The sequence below is a fragment of the Tinamus guttatus genome, unplaced genomic scaffold, assembly GCF_059628265.1.
Source record: "Tinamus guttatus ecotype Peru unplaced genomic scaffold, ASM5962826v1 Tinamus_guttatus_pri_ptg000307l, whole genome shotgun sequence".
NCBI classification, from domain to species: Eukaryota; Metazoa; Chordata; class Aves; order Tinamiformes; family Tinamidae; genus Tinamus; species Tinamus guttatus.
In genome coordinates, this window is record NW_028288841.1 from 5,314,245 (window position 1) to 5,340,850 (window position 26,606).

Consider the following 26,606-nt stretch of genomic DNA (forward strand, 5'->3'; position numbering starts at 1 on the left):
ATTTATAAGCCCTGAATCTACATTGGAGAATTCAATGGCAGAGTTGCTCGTTTGCTCATGGGGATAATCCCAGATTGCTACTGTTCAGCGTAATCACAGAGACAAAAAGATGACACCGCACAGTGCTCAACAGCAGCACTATATTAGCACAGCCACTAATGCTAGTTTCCATTGACATCAAATTCGAGTTTTATTTAAAGCTTTTCCTCCACTTTTAAAAGCTAAACTATGAATAAAGTAGTTTTGGTGCCCTTGAATACGGGCGCTACAGAGGCATACACATTGACTGAAAGCAAGTATGTGACTAATAAATAAATATCAGGTAAGGTGCCTAAGTGGGAAAGTAGAGGTCATCGGATTGAGTCAAGAAAGATACAGAAAATACCTCTGTAGAATTAATGGTCAAATCTATTTTTCTGAGATAGTAAGCATCTCTCCCTCTCTCCACAAACACATGTGATATATATATAATCACACACATACATATGTAAATACTATACATAAGCACACAAACACATATATACGCACATACAGGCAACTTCTCCTTAGATCGAAGTCAAAACAAGCACACATGTTACTTGCCTTCTTCTACATCAGCTTCCTGAACTCAACGACTGAGGTCAACCCAGCGCTGGTACAAACAGAGGGAAGGAGGATAGGAGCATGGAAGTGCTAAGACAAACTAAAGCTGTCCTGGACTGGCCTCCTTAGACATAACCCGTTGGCATGGGAATTACGGAGCTGATCGCCGATATTGTCCATAGAGAAAGGAAATTCTTGATTAAAAAGCCCAAACATGCAGTGGTCAGTAAGGGAAAAATCTGTTGTTCTGGCTGGGTAAGAAATTGAACTTACCTGCTTTTCTTGCAAAGGTAAAATAGATTTTTAACAGAGATAATTGTGCCGAAATGTAGGCACCGTCACTGTTCAAATTACTTTTATCTCTTTGGTACAATTACTTTCATATTTTGCAATACTACATAAAAACAAAAATATATTTGAGATTCTTTAAGTAACTCACACACACAAATCCAAAAAGAACTGTATAGTGCCCCATGAAATTTTAGATTAAAGGCAAATCCTTCACAATTCAGAGAGCACAAACTCCATCAGTGGTTGAAGAGGAAAACCTCCAGGGAGCAGCAGGAACTAAACAATTCTGATAAGGTTTCTGTGACTTTTCAGCAAATAGTAATTTGCTCTTTTATACTTCTTCAATGAGAAGTCATGCATTGCGGTCCCAAACCTTTAAATCAAATGATTTGCTGGGCATCAGGCATTCAACTTTCATCACCTACTATAAAATATTGACTCTGCACATTCATTCATTTCTACCCAATAATTGATTTTTTCCCCTTATTTTTAAGGCTTGCCAGTTACAACCTTGTAGCAGTATTTTAGAAGGGTGACTTAATCAAGATTTAGTTAAGAGAAACATCAGCTTTTTCAATTTTAATTTTGTCGATGCCACATAGTCATGTATTTCATCAAATTTCTAAATGAGACACTCTTACTTCCCCCTCCCGCACATACCAATTCCAAACCTACTGTCCACAACAGCCATTTACAGTTTATTTGAAGACTTGCAGGTGGGATCCTGCAAGAAGACAGAGCTTTAACTCTTTGCTCCATGATGCTCTCAGCTGGAGTCCATGTGTGAATCCAGTTCCCTCGGGCAGGACTCTGCATAACTGAATTTTCCTTCCCCGTCCCCTGCTGACGCTGCCTCGCGCTGGCCGTGCGGTCCAACAGCCGGGCTCCTGGGAGCGCACACCTGGCCATCCGCGGCTCTTTTGTTTGCTCGGGCTTATGATTAGAGAATTAAAATGGTTTCTAGAGTACAGCAACACTCAATATTGCATACAGAAAAGGTCAGGAAAATGTACACGGGATTTGCATAAACTGTACATGCATATTCAGAGGCTTGCACACACTCGCTACCATCTGCATTTCACTGGGACAGATTAGAAATAGGAAATTAGAGAGGAAAAAAACCAGTCCTCCCTCTCCTTACTTGTCTGATGAGTAAAACAAGCATGTAAATGAAAAGAAAGAAAGAAAAAGTATTTATTAAGCCATAACAGAACCTACTAGGTAAATATGATACTGTGTAAGTAAAAAGTATTTTTCTTCATTGAATTACATATTTTGTGCACGCTCTACTCTTCAGCAGAGAATACAAGTAAATTATATAAGCAAATTGCAGCAAGTAAGGTTAGCTTATTCTTAACAACCTCTCCTACTTCCTTTGCTCAAGAAAAGTCTTTATATTTAGTTTTTTCTTCCTGGCAAAAACATCTGAATTATTCTGGTTGGACATTTTAGCAAATTTTATTTGGTCAGATATTACCCACCTGTCTTTCCATTTCAAAGGCATTTGGCTCAAAACAGTTGAACATTTTTCATAAAAATATTTTTTTGTTCTCCAGGAAATGAGTTGTCTTTCTTACAAGGAAAGCATGGTCTGCCAACGCAATGAAATATCAACACAGTTTCCATTAACTTCTCCTAGCTTCTACTGCCCTTTCATTCAGAAAACACTCTTTCAGTTAAGGTAAGCATTTCAATTATTGTTTAGGTTGTTTTGAGAACTGGGACCCACTTTCCTCTATAGAAGCAGAATGTGTACAGGGGGCTGTTGGGGCTCAGTGACTCATGCCATAAAACAGCTGTGACCCAGGTTGTAGCTTCCAGCCCCCAAGTCTACCTGCTGCCTCTTCCAAATGCAGCAATTACGGCCCATCTTCGTCTATGTGGTTGAAGATTGTCCCCTGGTGCTTTCTAGTGCTCAGGACCAGAGAAAAGCCAAAAAACAGAAGAACCTTTTGCTATAAGATTCATAGGAATTAATCAGTCCATGTTGACAGAACATGGCTGAATTATTCATTTCAGTTTTCACTGGATTTTGTGTCTACATTTTATAAATGAATCCACACTGATACCTTAAGACCCTTTATTCCCTCTCCAGCATTAAATACAGCAATTTAAAATTACTTTTCTTCCAATGTTTTAGAAGGCATTGTTTTAAAAGGCTGGATTTTGTGGAACACAAGTCACAGAAAAACATCCTCTTGCAAAAGGAGACTATTCCCATCTCCTGGATAATAACTGGTATACTGGAGCCATTTAGATCTGTCAGACTTGCATGCAGGTCAAAGAACTGTGGCTAGATGCCCACAAAGCAGGTTAGCAATATTCCCTTCCCATTCTCCCACTCCCGCAAACCACATACATAAAGAACTCGTGGGTGAAAATGAAATAAGTTTTCTGCAAATTGCTTTCAAAAGTTAAGCATGAGCACTAAGAGAGACAAGCTCCCCACTCTTCCCACTATTTTAAACTGAATAATCTATTTCAGGGACTGCCTAGAACAGTAAAATATTCAAGGGTACAACACAGAGGATGTATTTTGACAAACAGGACTAATTTGCATCTTCCCATAAGAGGACAGCTTTTTATTTTGCATCTAGCACCAAGATTAAGAACTCCGTGTGTGGTAGACGGGGACCTGAGTTGCCTTGTACTTTATTTCATGACAAGCTTTTAAAAAGTGAATAGTCTCATTTATTGCAGCTTTACACACACCCTCTCTGAGTAATAGGTAATAAAATATTAAAACTTGAAACAGGTTGAATCTTGTTGAATTGGAGCATGAATAATGAAGCTGTGAAATAATTCAGTCTCACCTGAAACAAAACAGATATTCAGGTGAAGGAAATAATTTTGCTTTTTCATTAAGTCACATTTCAAATCATTTTCATCTCTTCCATGGCCTTTTCATCATTCTGTGCCCAGCTATGCAAATGAATGGATGAATACATGCTAAGGAATACTCTTCTTATTCAAACATAAATTAAATACATTCTTTTGACTAGAAAGATGGAGTAGAGCCTGCTCTAAAACCGAAGTTCACACACCTCAAAAATTCCTTAAGTCAACAGTATCAAGTAAAAAAAGGCATATACGGCAAGATACAGAAAATACTAAAAGATACACTGCACATCAAAACCCCATTTCCATAGAAATGGGTGGATGTTCTAACAGATCTCTTACTTAAAAAGACAGCAATGAGTTTGAAAGCCACGTACTTGCCAGCCCCACGCAACATTATTCTTAATTAAGCTTCAATTTATCTCGAAGTCAAAACTGTGCCAGCTTTATTTCAGAGAGCCCCTGGAATGAATAGTAATGGGTCCGAACAAGTCCCGCTCTCGGCACCCATTTCTGAGAGCAGGATGCAAAGCAGAGCACCAGCCCGGTGCAGGAGAAGGGTCCCAGCGAAGACAAGTGCTCTCCTTGTACTCATTAATTTTCCCCTCCTTGCTCGTAATCGTGTCACTGAACCTGACATAACAATATTAGGTCACTTTTTCAGCTCAGAGATAGAAATCTTATAAAAATCATATCCTTCTCCCTCTGTTCTCTCCTCCCTTTTTTGAAGTACTGACATATCTTTACACTAAAAGTCTTGGCAAGATCATAGCCTCTATTCTTTGGGCTGTTACAAATCATTTCATGATGGGCAAAGTGGTTATTAATTTTATCACGTATCATCAGTTTATCGCCAACTAATCTATGCTCTATCCACCTGGGCTCCATCCATCAAGTCTGCTTCTCAAATTATAAGGAAAAACAGACAATTTTCATTTTCCTGTCAGAAAATAGCATGTCCTACCCAGTATGAAGGGCTGAAAGCACCTATTGAAGATATATAGTTTATCACTCAGACCTATTTCTATCAAGAACAGATGGAGACAATTAAATTTCTTCATTTTGATGGAACGAACAAATAATTTCCTAGACAACCATAACTACTCAAATAACTTAAGAAAAAAATGTGATTCTCTTTAGAATATTTTAAATGAGGAAATTAAAACTTTATTAATATATTATTTCTTACCAATATTATCAAATGACTTGTGTTTCACTGCCCTGCAAGTATGCTAAATGGATCATCTATGAAGAGAATCATAATAAATTACTCATCTCACCAAGATGAATTACTGAATTGTTCCAAGATTCCCCAAAATCTCTTCTCATTTATATTCACTAAATGTAAAATGAGTCATATAAAATTTCAAAATCTAAGCAACTGGTGAAGGATAATAACAGATCACAAGTGTGTTAAATCCTTTGCTAATGACAATTACTTTAAATAGGCAATACTAACCCACATAAACAGAACTACACATTATACTGCACATGCTGGATATGACATTGGCCATTAGAAATGATGATGCGTGGTTTACAAAATGCAGATTTTTCTTGTTCAAATAATAAAAGTTTCTCACCAGTGTTACAAATCTCAATCGACATACAAATCCAGTACGTCCACAAGGGGCAGTTAAAGTAAGTGTAATTCATATGGGTATTGATTAATAGTTTATGGCTATTCACCAGAATGACCTTCTACCACAGCTGCTCTGAGCACAAAAACAGGCAAGGTATTTTCTAGCACTTTTTCTAGTGCAAGGTATTCATTCCTGCTATCTTACTATTTGCACGCATTGTCTTTTAATGCAGTACCTAATCTTGAGTGACATGAATAAGATTACTGTATGACATTATGGTAAAAAATATGTACACGTGTGTACCTGTTATCATGTATTTCTATCAATGCAAACACCCCTGTCAACACAGTTTTCCTGCCAAAACCCTGGATACCTTACAGAAACCCAGACCTCCCAGGCCCAAGAACTAATGAGCAAAGATTAAAAAAAATACTTTTCTTATTCTAATAATTTATCAAATGCAGCCCAAACCAGGCAGGAACATATAACAAGCCCTTATCATATAGCAGCTCGTATTTCTCTTGTAGCCTATCTTAATGAAAACTTCTCTAAGAGGGAAAGGCAGACTGTAATCTGAAGAGGATGAAGATGTCTGCTCAGGGCCAGTGTGGAAGCAACTTTCATAGAGATCTCCTGTCCCCTTCAGTACAAATCCTTACAAACCTAAAGGCCAAATCTCTGTTGCGCTTCCAGCATTTATCTTGTTCAGATATATTTGTAATTATTCTTATTTTACTACAATAATTTTTCTTTTTTAATTTCCTTCTAATATTCTTTATTTTTTAAGGTTCATCAGAGCAAATTTTACAACGCCATAAGGCCTTCAACTTCTTAGTGCCTATAAATAATGACAGGCTGGTATTAAAACACACACACACACACATATATAAATTACTTAGGGAACTACAATACATATGCTCTTGAGAAATACTTTTATCTTGATTATAAACATATACAGGTAATTGGCATATTTCAGATGCAACAGCCCTCATTTTCATAAATATTAGGAATATACTATCAGTATCTAGAACCAAAAAAACTCAAATGAAAGAAGCCTTTATTTCCTTGCCAGTGCAGCATTGATAAATATGTGGAGAGGGTCCTATATTATTCCTATAACTCCAATTCCTATGGTTGCTATAAAAGAACTATTACCGTTAGCATTTTCCATATTTTTCCAGAATTTGTGCTTCGATATCCTTGGCTAAAGGCAAAGCACTTTAACAAATGCATCAGGCAGGAAATACAGTATGCACTTGTCAGCTCTTCACAGTTTTACAAGATTTTTTTTGTTTTAATAGGACATTTCTGTCTTTGAAGACTGTCATCCTATGATAGTAATCCTACACTTTCAGAAGCTTCAAAAGCCACAGCACTGCTGCTCATATGAAACTAGTAATCACAGCTTTAGACTCAGGATCTTTTGAACTTTCACAGAACTAGGAAAAAGGAAGCCTCCTTCCATTGGCCCCAAGGTAGGATCAACTCTTCCTAAAACAACCTGGAAAAACTTTTTTGTTTAGTCTGTTCTTAAACCTGCAATACTGGATATTCTGTAAGCTGCTCAGATGAACTACTGCAGGGTTCAACTACCTCTTCTGCTGGAAAATTTTCAAAAGATCCAACTTCCTTTGCTGTATTTAAGCCATGTTGCATCTTGCCCGTTTATTCTCTTCTGCTTTGTAGTTACCTCGTCACGTATCTCAACTCTTGAGCCTCTTTCCAGATGGCTCTTCTTTGGATTTACTATTCCACTTCAAGTGGAAATCACTGAGGTTTTTGCTTCCTATTAGATTGCAACCCTCAAACTCAGATCAAAATCTGAGCGTGGACTTTGCATTCAGCTGAGTCCAGGAGGTCACTCAGGCAGGATTCAGCACCGAGGACTTTCAAGATCTCGACTTTACCCTGACCTCAGCCTTCAACCTGCAACACTGGTTTCTCTCATGTTTGTATGTCTGATTTCTCTTTAATCCTCTGACCTTTTAAAAATATTTTAAATTAATAAAGGGGATCATTTTTCCCCACCATTTTACATCCTCCCACAGCACAAGGGGTTTGCTATTGGGGATAATATTAGGCTGACATACTAAGATTTGACTTCTGAACACTACAGGGTATGTACCAACAATTTATTAGAAATCTCCTTATTACTAGTGTCAAAATTGCAGCACAAAGCCAACCGATTTTTATTGATTATGACCTTTCTCTTAATTCAAGATTGCATTTACATAAAAGTGATGCCAAGTACAACTACGGCTATATGACAAGCATTAAAGAAAAAGTGAAAACATTGATCACCTTCTGACACCAGCCAAAGCTGCAAAGGGGTGACTCTGCCCGGGTTTGGGCTTGCAGTTACTGCCAGCAGAACCACAGGTTCTTAGAATTTCGGTAAACTTGGGCATATTAGAGCACTTACCCTGCAGGAGATGCTCATGAGGAATGCAGGAGAGGAGGGGAAGGAGAGCGATGGTTTCCTCTGAAGTCAAGTGTGCTAGCTGGTGCTCTTGTCTGGGGGGAAAAAGTGCTAAAAATTCTGTTCACAGTTCAAACTTCGAGAATTGCTTCCACCGTCATAGAGATCTATCCCTGTTGGCACGTAGCCTGTAACACACAGCCACTTTTCACTACAATAACTCTCCAGCTACAGCTTTAAAAGTATTCAGAACAGCGTGCCATGCCCTACCCTCTTGTGCAAAGCAGAAAAACCCACAAGACAAAGACTTTCCATGCGGTATAAAGAAGAGCTGGGTAATGAAGTGTGTAAAGGGTGCACGATATTTGAATGAGAAAGCAAAAAGACTCTTAATGACTACATGAAAATGATTCCCTCTGCATAATCCGCAGTGATGAACGATCTGACAATTCAAATGTAATGCTAACACTCTATGTCTATAACTGAGTGCTATTTACAACCAATTTTTATTGTTATATGCACAGCAACAGACACTGCCTATGATAGAGAAAGTTAACTGACCCTAATGCTTTAAGTCTTGGCTTTCAAAGCACTGCTAAACCCACTACTAACAGCGAGTCAGTTCAATGCAAGAGGTGTGTGACAAACTCTTCACTGCCAGATTGCACTTTGATTTGGTTTACTATGATGGTATATGGAGTTTCAAATCCCTACATACTATTTTCTTGTTTATTTTAAAGCTTACTAGTGGGGAAAAAAAATACCTTACCACTCCCTTCAGGAATAAGCACCCCTCAGTGCCTGATCCTGGCACTGATGGATGAAGAACATCACAAACCAACATTCCCCTCTGCTCGCCTCTTCCCGGCTCTTTTCTCCTTCCACCACTGCCTGACAGGACATGTTCAGTCTGCGCACAGTAACTGGTTGGGAACAGACTAACTCTTCTAGCAATATATGAGTAAAAAAAGAGCCTAACTGCCAAAAATCCTCATTCTCAACTGCCAGAACACTCACAGTCTTCCTAAACTGCCTTAACTGAACTAATTGGCTCTCCCCAAATAAAGACCAAATAAATTGGCAGCATTTATTTTTGTTTCTGAAAACTCAGAAACAAATAAAAAGGATTCTATCTTTTGCTCCTGTGTATGGACTGCAAGGTTAAGAAAACTAGAAGTCCCTCAGAAAGGATAAACAAGTGATAAGACTGTCTTATGAAATAACAAATGATAAACTATTACTTTTATAACAGGCACAGCTGGAAAATAAGTGAATTGCAAAATTATGATTTAATGATACCTTCTTTCAGAATTCTGTTCATGCTTTCAGATGTCTGGAAAACAAAAAGCCCCAAGACCTCTGCTTCACACACAACTTAATGGCAAGACACATCAGCGCCGTTATTCTCCCTATCACTGAGGTAGACAGAGAGATGCATCTGACATACACAAACAGGCTCAACAATGTGAAAGGAATATGAATGCTTATTCCACATGCATAAAACAAAAATCTGTGCCTGAACTGTCCGGATGGCTAAAGAAAGAAAAAAAAAAAAAAAACACAAGTTAAGCATTACTTGTTTGACATAACTCATATACAAGGAATAATTTAACAGATGTCAATATAGAATATTTTTTCAGGGAAAACGTTTGTCAATCTGTCAATACAGTTTTATGCCTATGTGACAAGCAAACTCTCGTTAACATCAATTGATTGGATTAATCTTTGCTGTCATCACTGACAGGCTTAAAAAAAAAAAAAAAAAAGGCTGTCAAAGGAGCTTTGGGGAAGAAAAAAACCAAAGCAAATAAACAACAACCCACCCACAAACAACTCTGATATAGAAGTCCCTGTTTTTTAGTGTTACTCCCCATTTGGGACCAATTACTAGGCTCAGGTCTAGAGCCAGTCCTAGCACCAACATCCAAGAGCCATCTTCCCATCTGGAGTTACTACCTGAAAATAGACAGGACTTTTTTTTTGCCAAAGCAGATGTGCCACAGAAACTCGGAGAAACAAGACAGGCAAGAAACAACAGAGACCCTGGAATTTAGCTTATGAAAAGTACGGAATGCAGAGCCATCGCCATGACCTGTCTGACCCAGGACGTATTGGATTCGGCAGCCTGCAAGCGAGACGGGCAGTGGATAAAAGGGTCACTGACTCGCAGGGCAGCATCTCCACTCGATAAACTAAACTTAAAAAAATATATATATATATGTATATATAGACACTGACAGCAGACAGATTAAACCAGAATCAAGCCAAAGAGTTTCATTTTTCTACACTACAGCCCCAGCTTCACTAAAACAAATCAGAGCACAACTGTATTTTTCTCCTTTCATACAAAAATAGATACTTTAAAGACAAGTAGAGAAAGAGATCTACTTCAAAGTAGAATTGAACAATTCCTCCTGCAAGAGCTCTTTTAATGTCCTTAATGGTTCCAGCGCCATATTTCAGTGACCTAAAAGTCAGTACTACTCTGTATTACAGCATTGCAGACATTTTTACAGTTTATTCATTCCTCAGAGGCCCGCGTTGTTTGGGTACATTTACAAGCATTAATTGGCCTCAGAGTTCCAAGACCAAATTCTCATCTCCTCAAATAAAGGGGCAATCAGGTTAAAGGTTGCACGGTAATTACTGACCAGCCGCAAAGGGTGCATGCACTGCTGCCACAGTGCCTCCTGGGATTAAAAACCTCAATATTAGTTAAGAAAAGAGAAGACTCATTCAATTAGCTTACCACTTATCATCATGCTAATGGATATACAACATGGGGAGAGGAAATAACAGATATATGTTCACCACATGGTCTGAACAGAACAAGACAAAACACAAAATGTTTATTGTAGAAGTGCATTGACAGTAAAACTTCAAGTGTTCAATGTTAGGCTAGTTTACACCAGCTTGGGCCAATTTCCTACATATCTGCACTAATCCTAATGCAAATGACTATGGAATCAGTTATGCTGCATTTAGGCTAAAGCCTTCTGCATCCTGGGCCAGTCACAAAGCCAGGAAGGGCAGAGCTGCAGTGATACCAGCACAAGGGACTACTTGCTCTCCCTTCTGTGCCACATTTTATTATTTTGCCCTGTTGTCTCAAATAGCTTCATTAAGCATGAAGAAAGCAGTTAGTGTTATGCAGTACCTGTAACAGAAGGAGTATGAATTTCCAAATTAGATGTTGGCTATGCAGATATTACATAGCTGGGAAGCTACTGAAATGCCTTTGTTTTAAAATTGTTTAAACTCAATACATTTCATCACCAAAATTAATACCCGCTGTTTGTGTTGCATCAGAGAGAAGAAACCTATTTAGCACAGTAATAATCACCAAGTTGTGTATCTAAGACTTTTATCGCACCTGCTTCTCCATTACTGTACCTAATACGGGTTTAAGAACTAAATTATGTCTCAATCCAACCATACTGAGTACACAGTGCAGAACAATAGAGACAAATATGAACAAATCTTAGTGTAAAATTCTGAGAAAAAAAGAGCTAAAATTCACAAAAATGAGAATAAGCATAGCTGTGTCTACTAGCATGAGACTATGAAGGAAACTATCAGATTTTCTAACAAGAAACTTAAGCCCCATCCTGCCTCTCTCTTGCCCCAGGCAACACATCTTGCTTCTCTAACTCATCAGCTCTGTGTTCTTCAAGACATGCTAACAGCTCAGAGCCTGTAAGATCAGTAACTAGAATGAGACAAACAATGTCCTTCCTTAGGACAGAACATACATTTCAACCTCTAGAAATAAAAGATCAGTACCATCAGATCAGTAGGATTTTCCTTCTTCTTTTACTTTGGAATTGCTGCAGAGAGTATCTTCATCTATTAGAAAAATCACAAGGATTTCTTGCTGACAGCTGTGCTAGATATACAATTACAGTGATCCAATTTTTACAGTAAGGTGGTATTTAGGTAGACCGATATCCTAGATTCCATGAATGTGAGAAAAGAGGGCTGATGCAGAGAAAGAAAATAAAGCCAGTTTCCCAGTAGTAGTAAAATTCTGGAATTGGGACTGCAATGGAGATGCTTAGGGGAAGGAGGCAGCTCAGACGATCAAAGCGCTTAGACACGTATCTGATTTTCATTAGTAAAAATCTTTAGGCACCTAAAGCTCCAGCTAGACATAAAAGCAAGAGCCAGGGCTGTCAGGGCTGGTCAGCTGGCACTGGTCCCACGCCTGTGCCCTGTCAGCATTTTCCAAGCAGAGACTGTCCTGTGTTGGCTTTCCCTGTTCCTCCAAAGGAATTGGACAACTGCATCTCCCCCTGCAAAAGGAGGACTTGGAGCCTGTTAGGCTGGGATGCCAGGTTGGGTATGTTAATTAAACTCAGCCTCTATCCTGCAGTGAGGAATCAGGTATTTTAGAAACCCTGAGGTGAGGAGGACACAAATCAGCCTTCAGAATTTGCTATTTGCTTAGCTCCCATCTTCCTTCCCACTGAACTGTGGAACTAAATTATCAGGTAGAATTATGCTCGAAGTATCAAAATCTCCCCACAAATTACAACCCAAGGAGAGAAAGAAGGACCAGAAGAGTCACTCCAGTGGTTCACAACGAAGTCATCTTTCTCTCACATCACTCCATTAGCTACTCATTCTCCATGTTCACTCGTTACCTCTCTTTTGAGCACTGTACTTGGAGGACATCTAGAACAGTGCGGTATTGCTGTGCTGGGAAGCTTTCTGCCAGGAAACACTGCTGGGATTTTTACCTTTGGGTCGGCAGTCAGCAGCTTGAACGCTTGGTAGACCTGGGCTTCCTTCACCCCTCCGCCGAGGTCCAGGAAGTTGGCTGGCCTGCCCCCGTTCAGGGATATTATATCACACGTTGCCATTGCAAGACCAGCTCCATTCACTGTAAGGGCAAACGTTAAGTGTTTACATTTCCCGTAGGGAATAGAAGATTTGTGATAAAGGTTAAAAACAGCATATCGATACAACCATGAAAACAAGCCCTGAAACTTGACATAAATGCTAATTTTTAAATAGGTCACAACCTATTTAAGGATGTCCAATAAAAGAAACTATTCAAACTCAGGTGGATACAAACCCACATTTAGTTTTCAAGACAGTATGAATTTCTAGGACTTAAAGTGTGCACCTTCCATTAAGCACGTGTGAACACAATCATGTAAATGCTAATATTTATGGTGCTAAAGCAAACAAACAAAACAAACAACGGAAAAGATGAATTTCTGCAAGGACACGCTAACTCCTTAGGTTCCCCTACCATCATTCTCGTAGCATTAAATGATGCTGTATCATCATAGTAAACCAGGTATTTAATTTTGGGGAAGGAAAAGATTTTGCACATATGCTGTAGCAGCACCTTTTCAATAGTCTCTTTTCTCAAAATCAGTGACCAAATTTAGATTTATTTCTTGTTCTAATTGCTGGAAAAATCAATTGTATTAGCTTAAGAATTCAAAACAAGGCCAAAAAGACAAAACAAGGAAACTCCCCATTGCAGTCTGCCATCTCTGACACCACAAGTGAGCTGACTCTCTGCTGCTGCTTTACTGCAGCTTCAACAGAGTAAATTCAATCCTGTAAGAACTTGAGGAACAACACACAACCTCAGCAAAATAAACTGAAATATTGTCAAAGGTGCATTGAATGTCAAAATGTAAGCAAAGTCTACACAGTGAACCCATATGAATTTGTCCTCAGATGTTTTTTGGATTTATTTTTTCTTACCAAAGCAAGCAATATTTCCATCCAGTCCTATATATTTCAGGTCATATTTGGCAGCTTCGTTTTCTATAGGCTCATTTTCAGACTTGTCATCCATGGCAAATATTTCTTTTTGCCTAAATTCTGCGTTGTCATCAAAGTTTATCTTGGCATCAAAGCAAACAACTAAAGAAAAGAAAAACCAACATGGGGACACTCCACATGACACAGTCATTTGCCACGCAGCAGGAGGTAACACAACAGTTGATCTTCTGCCCTTTCTTTAAAGGGAGTGCTCTTAGGTCACGGGGGCAGGTGATTTGACTGTATTTTCAGTATTTTGTGTCAAATTTTAGCATTCAGTAGGCCATCCAAAAAAGCTATTAGCAGACCAGCAACCCAAAACAGTGCTTGGTAACATGCCCCCTTATTTATAGCTAACCACTACAAAACACTTTCCTAAGCTATAATTTAATTTTATAATGTTAGCTACGCACACACATTCTTTCCCTAGCAATAAGAATTAAAACATCTTTAGTCTGTGTACATTAAGAATGATCAATGCATGATTTTTAAATTAAAAAAGGAGAGAGTAAATAGAAAAGTTTTCTTCAATGTCAACATCCCAAATGATTATTAGAACAAATTTAAAAGTAGCTATAGCTGATAATAAATAATAGTCACCAGAGACCAGCTGGCAGACATAATATTCAGATAAAAATAAATGGTAATAAAAATGTATATAGCGAGAATTGATTATTTGCCTATTTGCTAACTCACCATTTCTTTCTCTCAGCCTTTTTCTTAATACAACTGATTAAGACGGAATAAAATCCCTATGTGAACAAAATATATAACTAAAGATGAGAGCATCAATGAAGCCACTGCATAGCTTCGTTTCTTTTTTGTTTGTTTTTAATACTTTTGACTTATAATCAATATTCGAACACATTAAGACAGGATCAAACCCAGTTTCAATATTTAGAAAAATATTCATAAGTGTTCACATACAGTAAATTTCTGTGATCTTCTTCTACCAGGTCAGCTGAGTCTGCCAAAAGGAGGAATACTTGCAGTAATGATACTGCTGCTTTAACAGCTGCTTTGTTTTTTGTTACTGATGAACTAAGTCCTGAACCATTTTTCCTTTTCAAGCTCTCTGTTATTTCAATTGCTAACACAACTTGGAGCTAAAGTAAAAGAGCAGTTTTAGAGCTCTAAGTTTTCCTTATACATGAATATCTTCAATGTCACATTAGTAAAATCTCATTTCTATACAACATTCATCTTTAACAAAGGCCATGCTGTATAAAGTAAGGGGAAAAACACTTATTAATATTTATCAAACAATTTTCACCATCAAAAGCATATTATTACACGCATGATAGATTATACAAATGAATTTTCCTTCTAAACAAATATCAAAGAAAGCTTCAATACTTATATTCAGAGTATTCCTATTGTTTGTTAGCCACGTACAATTCTTTTCATCTGCCAATTCAACAGCTTACATTGAGAACAAACAAAACTAAACAAAAAACCCAAAGAAATAGTCTCTCTCAGGCCTCTGAGTCAGAAGTGTTAACAAAAAGAACTTGCTACGAAATTAAACAAAAGCAAATACATAAAACAATGCATTTTCCAGTGGAAATTCACAGAATGAAAAAATGCAAAAAACAACAAGAAATAAATCTATCTTAGCTATTACTTTGACAGGAATAAGGTTCTTCCTATGTAGAGTTGTGTTTTGTCATTAGAAATAATTGCATTAAGCTACTCAAAAGTCTAAAAAGTTAAAGTACGCAGCATATGTTGTTTGCAAATGTAAACTCTACCTAGAGAACTTGAGGATACCACTGGTAAGGACACTAAACAAGGAATTAGAGATCTTTCCATCTCGTACACGTGAATTGGACAAGACAGACAACTGGTGTCAGCTGGAAAACCAACTACCAGAAGGATGCACAAGATAAACCAGCTCCTCCTTTTTTTTTTTTTTTTTTTCCTTAAACCCTATACTTTCTTGCACCTATATGCCTGGTGAAAGCAAACCAATCACCCTTTCCTTTCCCCAGGTATAAGGTTGGGGTCAATTCCAGCTGGGATTTTTCTTGTGATCTGGCAGGTTGTACAGTCACATACTTAAGATCTTACTCTATACTTACATAACTAAAACAACGAGTCTTTTCCAGACTCCTGCTAAGTCTGGCAGCATTAACAAAACAAAACAACAAGGCGACTTGGTATAAAGAGCAGAATATGTTGCTCTTTCTCAACAAGCATAACCTGTAGAAGCTGACACTGCCAGTATTTGGTCAAAATAACAAAAGGTATTGAAATGTAAAATCTGCCATGGGGACACTTATGAATATTGCCTAAATTACATTACAGAATGAAATTAATGCAAAGCTGCTGCTACAGCCTTCCATGCAATTTAATTTATAGTTTGCATAAATAAAGAATTATAATGAATTCATTTGTTTCCTTTAATTTCTTACCTTGCCCTTCTGGAGTTTCACCAAAGGGATTCACTTCTACCTGAGTGGCATCAATTTTCAAGAAAAGATTATACAGCTTCTTAATTTGATCTGCTGCCTAAATTTGATCAAGAGATTGACAATTACCATAGAGAAAAATACAGGCTAATGTCTATAAAGCAAAAGGTAAAACATTATTGATTACACTTAAAGTATTGAATTGCACACTAGCTCTAGGAGAATTACTGCTTTTATTTCCCTTTTCTCAGTCATATTCACATACTAGCTAAAACAGCTACAACATGGTATTAAGACACTGCATAACCTTCAGTAAACTTCCATTTAAAGAATACATGAACTGGAGATTTTCTACAACGTAGAAAATATGATTAGTATGAACAAGTTTAATTGGAAAAGGGCCTAGTAGTTCATAATGACGCATTCCCCAGTGTGTTGAGGTCTAAATTATATTCATATTGGTCAGTCTAAATTCAGAAACTGTAGAGCAGTAAGTGCACGAGTGACTTGGGTAAAATTGTACACTTCTTCCTACATCGCTCAATGTTTTCTTGAGAAATTATGGCTTAGACATGCTTGTTTACTTCTTAGAAGATACTTTTGCTCACTCATTATTGCTCCTTGCCATCTATCTTGCTCTGACTGGTTTTGTCAGCAACAGTATTGATTGATCTGAATAAAAATGATGTCCCTGTGCTTCAGTGAATTGCATGCAGGAGTTGATAGCACAAGGAAAGAAATACATGCACTGCAGCATTATTTAAATGTACTGTTGAAAAAGCGTGTGTATTCTTGTTAATTATTAAGTACTAGAACTCTTCAAGGGTTGAAAGGTTCTACATAATCATTTGTCCTCATTAAATACACTGCTAAACCTTCAAATGTGTGTTAATCAACTTAATGATTATGCGTTTGTTAATTGCACAGTCAGGACAGAAAATAATTGAAACTGCTAAATTAAAAATAAAAGAGTTCTGCAAAAATGACAGTTTGATACTAGAGTTAAAAAGGCAAAAGTAGCTTAATATTATATTTGTCTTTTCAGCTATTAATGTTAACCTAAATAAGCCTTTTCTTATCCATAAAATGATTCACAAAGGTAAAATATCTTGAACATTTGTGTACAACATGGAATTCTATTAAAAAAAAGAAATGAAATATTGAAAAGGCAACAAACTCGCAGACTTCAGGTTTTCAGTTAAATGAAGAACAAAAACACTTTGATTACACAGAAAAAGATACACTGTTAACGTCCTCATAACAAGGAAAAGCTTCTCCACAAAGGATTTACCCTTGTAATTCACCAGGTTCCAAGAGAATCCCAAGGAAATCTGGAATCAACAGCATTTTCTCATGGATTGGTCCAAATACCAAGGGCTTTCATTACTGGAGCAGTAAGAACATTATTCAGGTTGATAACACCCGTTCACAAGTCTATCGGTGCAATACAGTATTTAAAATATCAGAATGTGCCTGATATAATGGACATTTACCCTCTCGTATCTACCTGGGACGCAGTTACGTAGCTGAGCTAGAACATCTTCAATCAAAACTGAGAACATAGAGTCAGGTTACCTGCTGCTGCAAAGGTCCTCTGAAACCCAAATTTTCAGCCATGCGCAGGGCTTGATGATCCTTTATGCCTTCAAAAATATCTATTTGCTCCTGTAACAATAACATGCATAAATATAACTAAATATTCAATTTAAATGGAGATTCATAACTTCAAGAGGAAAACATTTAGTATATATTTGCAAATTAGTAATTAAAGTATGGCTGTTTGCCAAAGTTCTCTACGATTGAGGCTACAGCAGCTGCCTATAGGGTATGTTATAATTACCACACCATCTATGAAACAGTCCTTCCAAAAAATATATAATTCTTCAGGGTGGCATGCTGACAAGACAATCTGACACCAGTTTTCACTTTTAATTACTGTACAGATGGCGTTGACGAATATTTAGTCTGATAATTTTTATGACATCTTCTGGAATATTTTCAAAGCAACAGTGTCACTGCCCAGTAACACTATGAGTTTTATATAATTTTAAAATGCACATTAAATATTTTTCCATTTTTTTGCATAATTATACTTGTTTGTATCAATTATTTTCCCAGATGAATAGCCTGTCTACTCAGTATCATGCCACAGTAGCATTAAAGAGACTTAAATGTAACAGTCAGCATTAAGGCAATATTTGCCAAAAAATTACAACAGTTGTATTTGAGATACAGGTGTCTTCCAGTTACTAAAAAAATAAACAACAACTTTGTCAACCAGAAAGCAAAAAATTGGGGGGAGATGGGTTAAACTGATACAGAAAATCTTGAATCTAAAAATGCCCTTATTTCAATACCTTAAATATAAGTTCTGGATTAGTAACTGCCACTTCTTCTATGTCAACACCACCACGTGGGCTCCCGACCATAACGGGCCCATTGCAGGCTCTGTCCATCAAAATTGCAAAGTATGTTTCCCTTGAAATATTCAGTGCTTCTGCAACCATCACCTAAAAACGAACACGGGGAAGAAAGAGCAGCATTAACAGAACCATCCAGTTGGGGATATTTAGTCTTAACACAGCATTTCTCTCCTGCTGTGTCAGAGTAGGAAATATCCTAAAATCTTTGGGAAGGTAAAACGTAATTATGAATTAACAGAACCAAGAAGAGAATTTCCCTCTGCTGTGATCAAGTAGTATTTTCTTCAGTGCCTTAAAAATCAGCAGCTTGATCTTCATTCTCCTGAACAGTACCTTTGGTTTCATTGCTTCTGCAAGATAGTATGATGCAGTGGTCAACTACATTCTTCCTTGGCGGAGTTACTACTACTTATCTTTAAGTGAAAGCAGAAGAAACCAGGAAAATAATTTCTCTAAGATTAGTGGATTTAAAAAAGAATAATTGACAATTCAATTCTAATGTGTGTTATAAATAGTAATTGTAGGTAGAAGCTGTAACTCTGCATGAAACATTAGGCCAAACTCACACTCTGTGTTGAAGCCAAGTCAGCAGCTGAAGCTTAGGCTGGGAGAGCCACGTGCACATCTGTAGCTTTAAAACTCTGCCCACTTGGCAAGATGTGTTCCCCAAATAAGCAACGCTGTGTTTTCAAAATTCCAGGACTATAAACAAGACGTGTGCACTATACTTTCATCCAAGCTGCTTTTTGACGCTCTGCTATTCAGTGTAGGAAAGGGAATGCACCTACCTTATGTCAGGCTGTACGCCTTCACCGAGCACAAGAATGAGAAAGACAAGGAATTAAATAAAATCCCCTCATCAGAATGGAAGGACGCTATTTATTTATGATTAATTGCCAGGGAAGAAATTTCTTTTTACTGTAATTTTGCTTCCTTCTGCTTTCCACAAAAGACACAGGGTGATAAAAAGAAATAGGACAAAAAAGCAACTGTTAAAAAGCACGCTAAAGAAAACTAGGGGAAAGGAAACAGCTAACTAACAAAATGAAAAACTACTGTGCATCTTAAAAGAATTTTTCAATTTTAGGCTACCTTAAAAGGAATGCTGTAAAAGCCTCCTTCAGAAAAACAGCTCAGCTACCTACCACCATATGTTAAATTAACAAGCAAAGGTGCAGAAAGCATCCTTGGCTTGTTACAACTAGTTTTTTTTACCTGAAGACACGCTTTCACCATCTCACATATCGTGCTCGCATCAGTGTATCTGAAAAACGCGAGGCAACTGCTTTAGACATGGGTCAAAGAAAACCAGCTGGTCTTACTGGAACTTGTCTGAGCCATCCAGACAGTTTCCAGCACACTCAGGATCAGGGCCAGACTTTGGAAAGGGAACCTGCTCACCTAGTCTTGAACAATATATTTGCAAATACTGCAGATGGGCCTTCCATTAGGCATCTTCTCTATTTCAAACTGGAAAAAATGTCCTTGCAATTGTTAACATTGCCAAATACAATTCTGTCTTACTCCCCAAAATTATTACAAGTCCATTTACTTTTGTAGCAGGCGAGCTTGCTGTAGAGCAAAAATTGTAGTGTTCTCTCAGACTGTAATCTCTCTCATTTTTCTCAAAGAGAACTAACTTTCTTTCACCACCCTGCCTGAGTGATGCAGGGCTTGAATAGAGAAATTGCCATTCAGGGACTTCAAGTATTTTTTTCTAAGGTCTACCTATCATTTACACAACAACAAAATAATGGAAACACATCAATAAACACTTAAGACTAGTGCAATTGACTTTATATTCTCTTGACTAGACTAGCATTTTGTCTGTTTTATGACTCTTATTACCCTGTTTACCACATCAGCTGTGTGGGGAAAAACTAGACTTTTCTTGAAAACTTCCTAATAACTTCAGGTTTTCCATCTTAAACACAAATCTTTACCTAAAAGCTAAAGCTATGTCTAATATCCTGTAAGAGCTCTTTCTAAATGAATCAAATATTCAAAAAGTTAATTCTGTTATTGCTTGGAGAGAAAACACAGGTAGCAAATTCTCAGGTTGTCACGATAAGAGAAGACTGTCTTCTCAGATAACGAGACTCTAAATTGCAAAGTGCCATGAGAGGATTCTAAGTAAACTCACAGAATCACTTCCAAGTTATGAAGAAACTGAGGCAACTGTTATTTATTTAAGAAACATCACTCAATGAGTACAAACATGCTTTAAATTCTTTAGAAGGTGCTAATGGTGAAACAAATCTGAAGACTCCATTTTCTGCTCTTCAATGAGAGTATGTCCATCTTTTATTACTTCCATAGGAATAAAAGTGAGATGTGCATGATTTCCACTCCCTGACTTGGCACTAAAACTTGTTTGCCTTCCACAAAGTGATTTAATAGCTATTTTCCTTCTGAAGAAAATGACAATTATCTAAATTTTTTAAAATACAAAACTCACTCAAACTTTCCAGAATAGCACATTTTTTTTAAAAAAAAAAGCCTTAAACACACCTAAAGATATGCTCTTTATTTTGCTACTCTACTCCCTTTTTTTTTTTTTTTTTTTTTTTTTTTTTTTTTTTTTTTTTTTAGGTATCAGTAAAGGATACATCTTACATATACATAGAAAGAGATCATACGCCTGGAAATAGAACAAAAAATCTTTGCTTCTCTCTTATTTGTACATGTCCCCTTCAATTAAAATTTCAGTGTTTGGCATTGTAGTGTTGATACTGCAAACCTGAATGACTCATTGCTACAACTTACTACTTGAAAGATCCTAGTATGAGCTGACTTTGGAAGAGAAAACCTTAATTTTTCTGGACAACAATCCTTCAGAGCATCTCAACAGCAAAAGAAAAACGTACATATCCTATTAGGGTTATATATCTTCTTAAACCAGCAAAATAAATACCTAAAATTCTGTAGCACAAGCATCACTCTCAGCTTCACAGAAACTGTAGCTGTCTACTCTTGACCTCTGTTTATTAGCAGAAGCAACAAGTTGCTGGGGAACAATGAAATTTCATGTTATACCTTCTATAGCTATCCTACATATGGTACAAAAGGCACATGAACATAAAAATCCTTAAACAAACTATTAAAAGAAAAAGAAACATTTCATTTCTATCAATTAAAAAAAAATCAGAACTGAGAGTGTAAGTTATAAAAGAAAGCCACTTCTACAGTACATTTTTCAAAACAGAAAATTGCAATTTGGAATAAGCACACGCTTTTTAATATCCTTAGCATTATCACCATCTCTGATGGGCAGACCTTAATGGCAATACTGTTTCTTCTTTTAAAAATTTAGTATTTCTTTTGAACAGCAGCTCTCAGGAACAGAGGTAACCTGCCCTCCTTGCTCTCCAGGAGAACCTCCCCATCCCCATTCCCTCCCTCAGCCCTCGTTAGGCAGCATCCTTCCTGACAGGTGCTCCCCTCCTATGCTAATGCCAAGCTGTTCACAACAAATTAAAAGCAAACAGCATTTCTTATCAGCTCATGCCAAATTATCTCCTGGCATCAAGTGTATTGTGTGGCTCTTGTCTACACACCTGAGTGAAGATACTTCCTAAGGACCACAAAGCAAGAAATAAGATTGCATAGAGTAGGTAGACACATACGAGGATTTCCTGAATGCTAGCAGATTTTTGCTTAATGTTTAAGAGCATCTTGTGGAAGGGATGACTGCTTCTCTTACTTAGGCCATTGCATAGAAATAGTTTAATGTTAAAGTGAACCTTTCACATAACTCATTTGCCTATGATTGTCTTCACTGTAATTAAAATAAGCATGTGCATGTGTATGTGTGTGTACACATATATATATATATATGGATGTATATATGTATATATGTATGTATATATGTATATATATGTATATATGTATACATACATATATACATATATACATCCATATATATATATATACAGATGAAGCACTACCATGACTATTTTTCACTCTACATCTGCAACAAGTTAAAAATGGTTGGGAGAAGATGTTTTAAGTTGAGGTCATTCTCAAGTCAAGTCATCTGTCCTTTTCACTATTAGCAATTGTTCAAAGTTGGTGGTGAACAAAACACATATTATGCACTATTGTAACTCCAAACTGTTATATATTCTCCTTTCTAAACAGACCATCGATAAGCATGAAGTAAAATATACTTATCCTAATATTTGACAAAGAATGAAGCTATGATAAAGGACTCTCTTCATCACAAGTAAGGAATTTATTCCTCCATGAAACAACATGTTTAAATTGTGTATATATATTTTTGCCTCTCAAAGAAAGAAAAAATAACATTTCCTTCAATCGGATGTATCAGTCAGGCACTGGAAAAGGAGCAGAAAGATCTATGGCATACACTCCAGCACGTTAATTTAGAATTGCAATGAACACCACAACTAACTTAAGAGCCCAAATCTTACCTTTTTAACTGTCACACCATCCTTTGGAGTTTGTTTTGTTGACAGGTTGTACCCAATCATCTGTTTGGCAAGCTGTTCCACAATCTTAGGGCTACAAGCAAAGGAAAAAGAGTGGTTTGTTAACAGATATTAAAAGGAACAGTCACCAAGAACTGTAAATAGCTTCAACTACAACAGAATGAGTTTACTTAGGCTGCTTCATTTCTTTAAAGACTTACTCTTTAGTTAGATGAACTCCTCCTTTCAATCCACTATTGAAAACACCTTTTCCTCGTCCTCCAGCTAAAATCTGAGCCTTTAGAACAATCTCCTTTGCCTCTGTAAAAGAAAAAAAAATAAAGAAAAAAAAAGAAAGAAAAAAAACCTCTTTCGACTGTCATTTAGTGAGCTTATTAGCTTAAGCTCAAAAATAAAATCAGTTTAGCCTCTATAAAAACAATGAGAATATGTTCAAAACTAATGGGCAAGAAAAAAAGAAACTGTCAATTCAGTAATTTTATAATGCAACTTATAATGGAAGAAATTGTTCAGGTAACTTAAAAGGATAACAATACCCACTGGATAGAAAGGAGGTAGGATGATTTAAAGACTTGTTAATGATGGAGGAAGATCTCCTCTCCACCCCCATGTGCCTCTTGCACTGACCAGACAGAATAAAGGAAAATCCAGGCAAATTCCAAACCTTTTTTTTATTAAGTATAGCAAATAAGCAATGCAATAAGCACCACTCTGGGCTCTTGAGATCTTTAGCTTGCAGTGGCAGAAGAGGTCACACACTGTATCCATACAGAGCAGACTAACAACTTCCCATCATCTCCCCTGACCTTCTATTGAAGCAAAAACATCCTAATTCCGGGCGGCAGCCCATGCTTTGCTCTGCATCATGTTCACTTGCAAATTAGTATAGGCCCTAAATATCGTAATAAGCAATAACAATCTAACAATAAATACAGTTAACCTAACAGGCCTCTTTTTGGTACCTGTTAATATACTCTAGAAAGTAGTATAAAAGCCTAATGGCTTTTTTGGTATCTTCCATGTCAGATTTCAGAATTAAGATTCACCCTCTGCCTCATTCTCAGAGAGGAAGGTCTGACCTGTCCTACTTCAACCCACTGAGTCAGAAGTGCCAAGACTAAATGTGAGCAGTAAAATAAACTTGCACATTCCAGATTCCCCATCATTGCTAGAAATAAAAGTACTTAAATCACAACAGGAAGTTACTAATTTTTTGCTTTTACAGAAAGTAAAACTTTCCTCACAGACAATCTAAAGTCCATCTGGAGGCAGCAAAACATCTATATGGAGTTGACAGTGACCAAAATAACTACATCAAAACCTACATTTCAAGCAGAAGAGACCCTGATGTTCTTAACAAGAAAAATGGGAAAGAAAGAAAGAAAGAAAAAAAAAAAAAAAAAAAAAAAAAAAACTGTGGATCCATGTATACTTCCCGAGACATAAAGACCTGCCAGGCGTCTATAACATGTTATATTAACGAACTCTTTCACTTTTCAAAGTTGGCATAATACTCCCTGGTGTTCGCAAATTCTGAATTCCTAATATTAAATATCATTAGGTGGTGCCTAGAAAAGGCTGCCATTGTTACTGTTTTGTGACCGATTCAATTCCCACTGAAACCTATGGAAATCTCTGACCTCAGCAAGGTTTGCATGGGATCATGCCATGAATCACAATATTCTGTATAAGCAGGTAAGAAAGCATTTTATAGTAATTTGCCATTAAATTGACAGACTTACAATTTAAATGGAACAGATGATATGGGTATTTACTTTCAAGTAAACTCTGTGCTTTTAGGCTACATTACGTATTTTACTAACAATTAAATACAAGTTTGGAAGTGTATTTTTTGGTAAAGATCAGCTCTGACACAGCATCATTTCAAAGTTCTAAAACAATGAATTTGAGCAAGTAAAGAGCAAGTTGGGTCTTAGGATGAGATAAATATTGTGATGCAAATATTCCATTTCCTGCAGTAAAGCTAAAACATATTTGAATATGTCTACTGGTAGTAGTATACTAAGAGGTGCTTGATTTCCAGGCTTCTAAAAGTAACATCCCTCCATGTGCTTTATCCATCCACTAGTGTTTGACACGAATCATTTTGAACCCTAAAAAAGAAATTCTCCTTGAAAACAGTTCTGTATTTCAATACATTCATGTTTGCAGTTCCCTGTTATTTATACCACTGCAATAACAACCAGGACATTTAAATGCCGCAAAGAGTTTTATAATAAGTATTTCCCGAGCAAAGAAATTATTAGGATAAATTAAAACTCTAAATCACTGTCCAACCTAGGGAAGCCAACTCTAGAACCGCACAAGGTGCTGTGATAAAACATCTAATATAGCCCTGTTAATAGATGCTATAACCATTTGGTTAGCTGGGTTGTAGGTGCCAACCATCCCAACAAGGTGGGTTTTGCATAACTGGCATCACTGCTGGCCAGGCTGCCGGTCCCCTCCGTGCAGCGACTCCTGTCCGCTCCTACCCAGCGCTACGAAGCGCAACCATCATCTGCACCAGGCTACAAATGAACTTACAGAAAGGAATTAACACGGACATTTTCATAACCCACTTGAGAGCTATTAAAGCAACAAAATAACTTCAGAGAAACACTACCCAAAACATAAGTAAGTGCACTAAAAAGTAGGCGCAACTATATAAGGATTAGACGTGAAGAACTAATCAATACAATAGCTCAGCAGAGCAGGGAACAGAAAGTTCTCCTCGCCCTAGGGGAAGCCAACAGGATGCAATTTAATTCAATAGTTATTTGCCCAACCTCTGTAAAATGAAGTCAACCAGCCAGACCTTATTTCACAGTAACTAGGTCTGATCATTCACATGCTTACCAGGCTGACTAGCATCACCATGTTATTTAAAGTGATAATTTCTAGAAATGCTCACACAAATTTATTTTTATGTTATCTCCTATGTGAATTCAAAAATTATGTTAGCAAAGACTACCCCTAAAGAAAAATGCTAGAAATTAGTTAGAATAGATGAAGCAATAACTTCACTTGTAGGCTCAAACAAAAACAACAACAAAGCCCACTACCACCAAAAAATTAAAATACAGCACAAAAAGTCAGTATTGAACCCATTAAGAACAAAAAGTTATGATTAAATCATTCAATTAGCACCCTTCCAAACTGTCATAATAAAGCTGAAAAATGTTTAGGCAAGCGTCGAGTAGCTATAAATAGTACGTTTGAAGACAACCTCGTATAAGCGACACCTTACACCACCATAAAGCATCCTATCATATTTTCAACAGTCCTGCGCCATGTAATTAGGATTTCAATGAACTCCTGCCTATGTCCATTAGCAGATATGATTGTCTCAAATTAGAAAAAGATGAAGTGCATGCAGATTTTTAGTACAGATATTTACAAATATCAGTACAGATATTAGTACTGATATTTAATACAAATATTTATCATTCAAAACAAATCAAAACAATCAGACCCCTTGTTAAGTGTGCCTAGATTGCCACTTGTTTATCAATAAGTAGTTCCAAAGTGCTCCATGCAGGTTAATGACTTTCTTTTTCTGTTAACAGTAAGTCTTCTTAACTATTGCTAACTCGAATACGTTAATATCTCACCCTTGAAACTTCTTCTCCTCTTTCCCCCACTGAATCCCATTTTTCACATGACACTAAAGAGGAAAAAATAATCCAAGTCCTTTCAAAGGGAAAGAAGTGGAGCAACATATAGCACTCAGATGCAATCAAACGAGCAATAAGTTTCTTGCACTTCAACTTGATTTCCTAACAGTAGCTTGCTCCAACCACACTTCTAACAAATTAATCTAACCA

At 37.0% G+C, this 26,606-nt stretch overlaps 1 protein-coding gene across 1 annotated transcript in view; it reads right to left on the bottom strand.

Annotated features, from left to right (window-relative positions):
- The window catches only part of SUCLG2 (succinate-CoA ligase GDP-forming subunit beta), a 103,348-nt gene that overhangs the window by 32,030 nt on the left and 44,712 nt on the right, over positions 1 to 26,606 (bottom strand). Inside the window, exons 3-9 of the mRNA XM_088528309.1 lie at positions 22,980 to 23,079; positions 22,762 to 22,852; positions 18,263 to 18,415; positions 17,481 to 17,570; positions 15,909 to 16,005; positions 13,435 to 13,596; positions 12,450 to 12,592 (exon numbers count right to left, since the gene is read on the bottom strand). Of these exons, the coding sequence (XP_088384435.1) occupies positions 12,450 to 12,592; positions 13,435 to 13,596; positions 15,909 to 16,005; positions 17,481 to 17,570; positions 18,263 to 18,415; positions 22,762 to 22,852; positions 22,980 to 23,079 (836 nt within the window). The remainder of the gene's footprint in view (positions 1 to 12,449; positions 12,593 to 13,434; positions 13,597 to 15,908; positions 16,006 to 17,480; positions 17,571 to 18,262; positions 18,416 to 22,761; positions 22,853 to 22,979; positions 23,080 to 26,606) is intronic.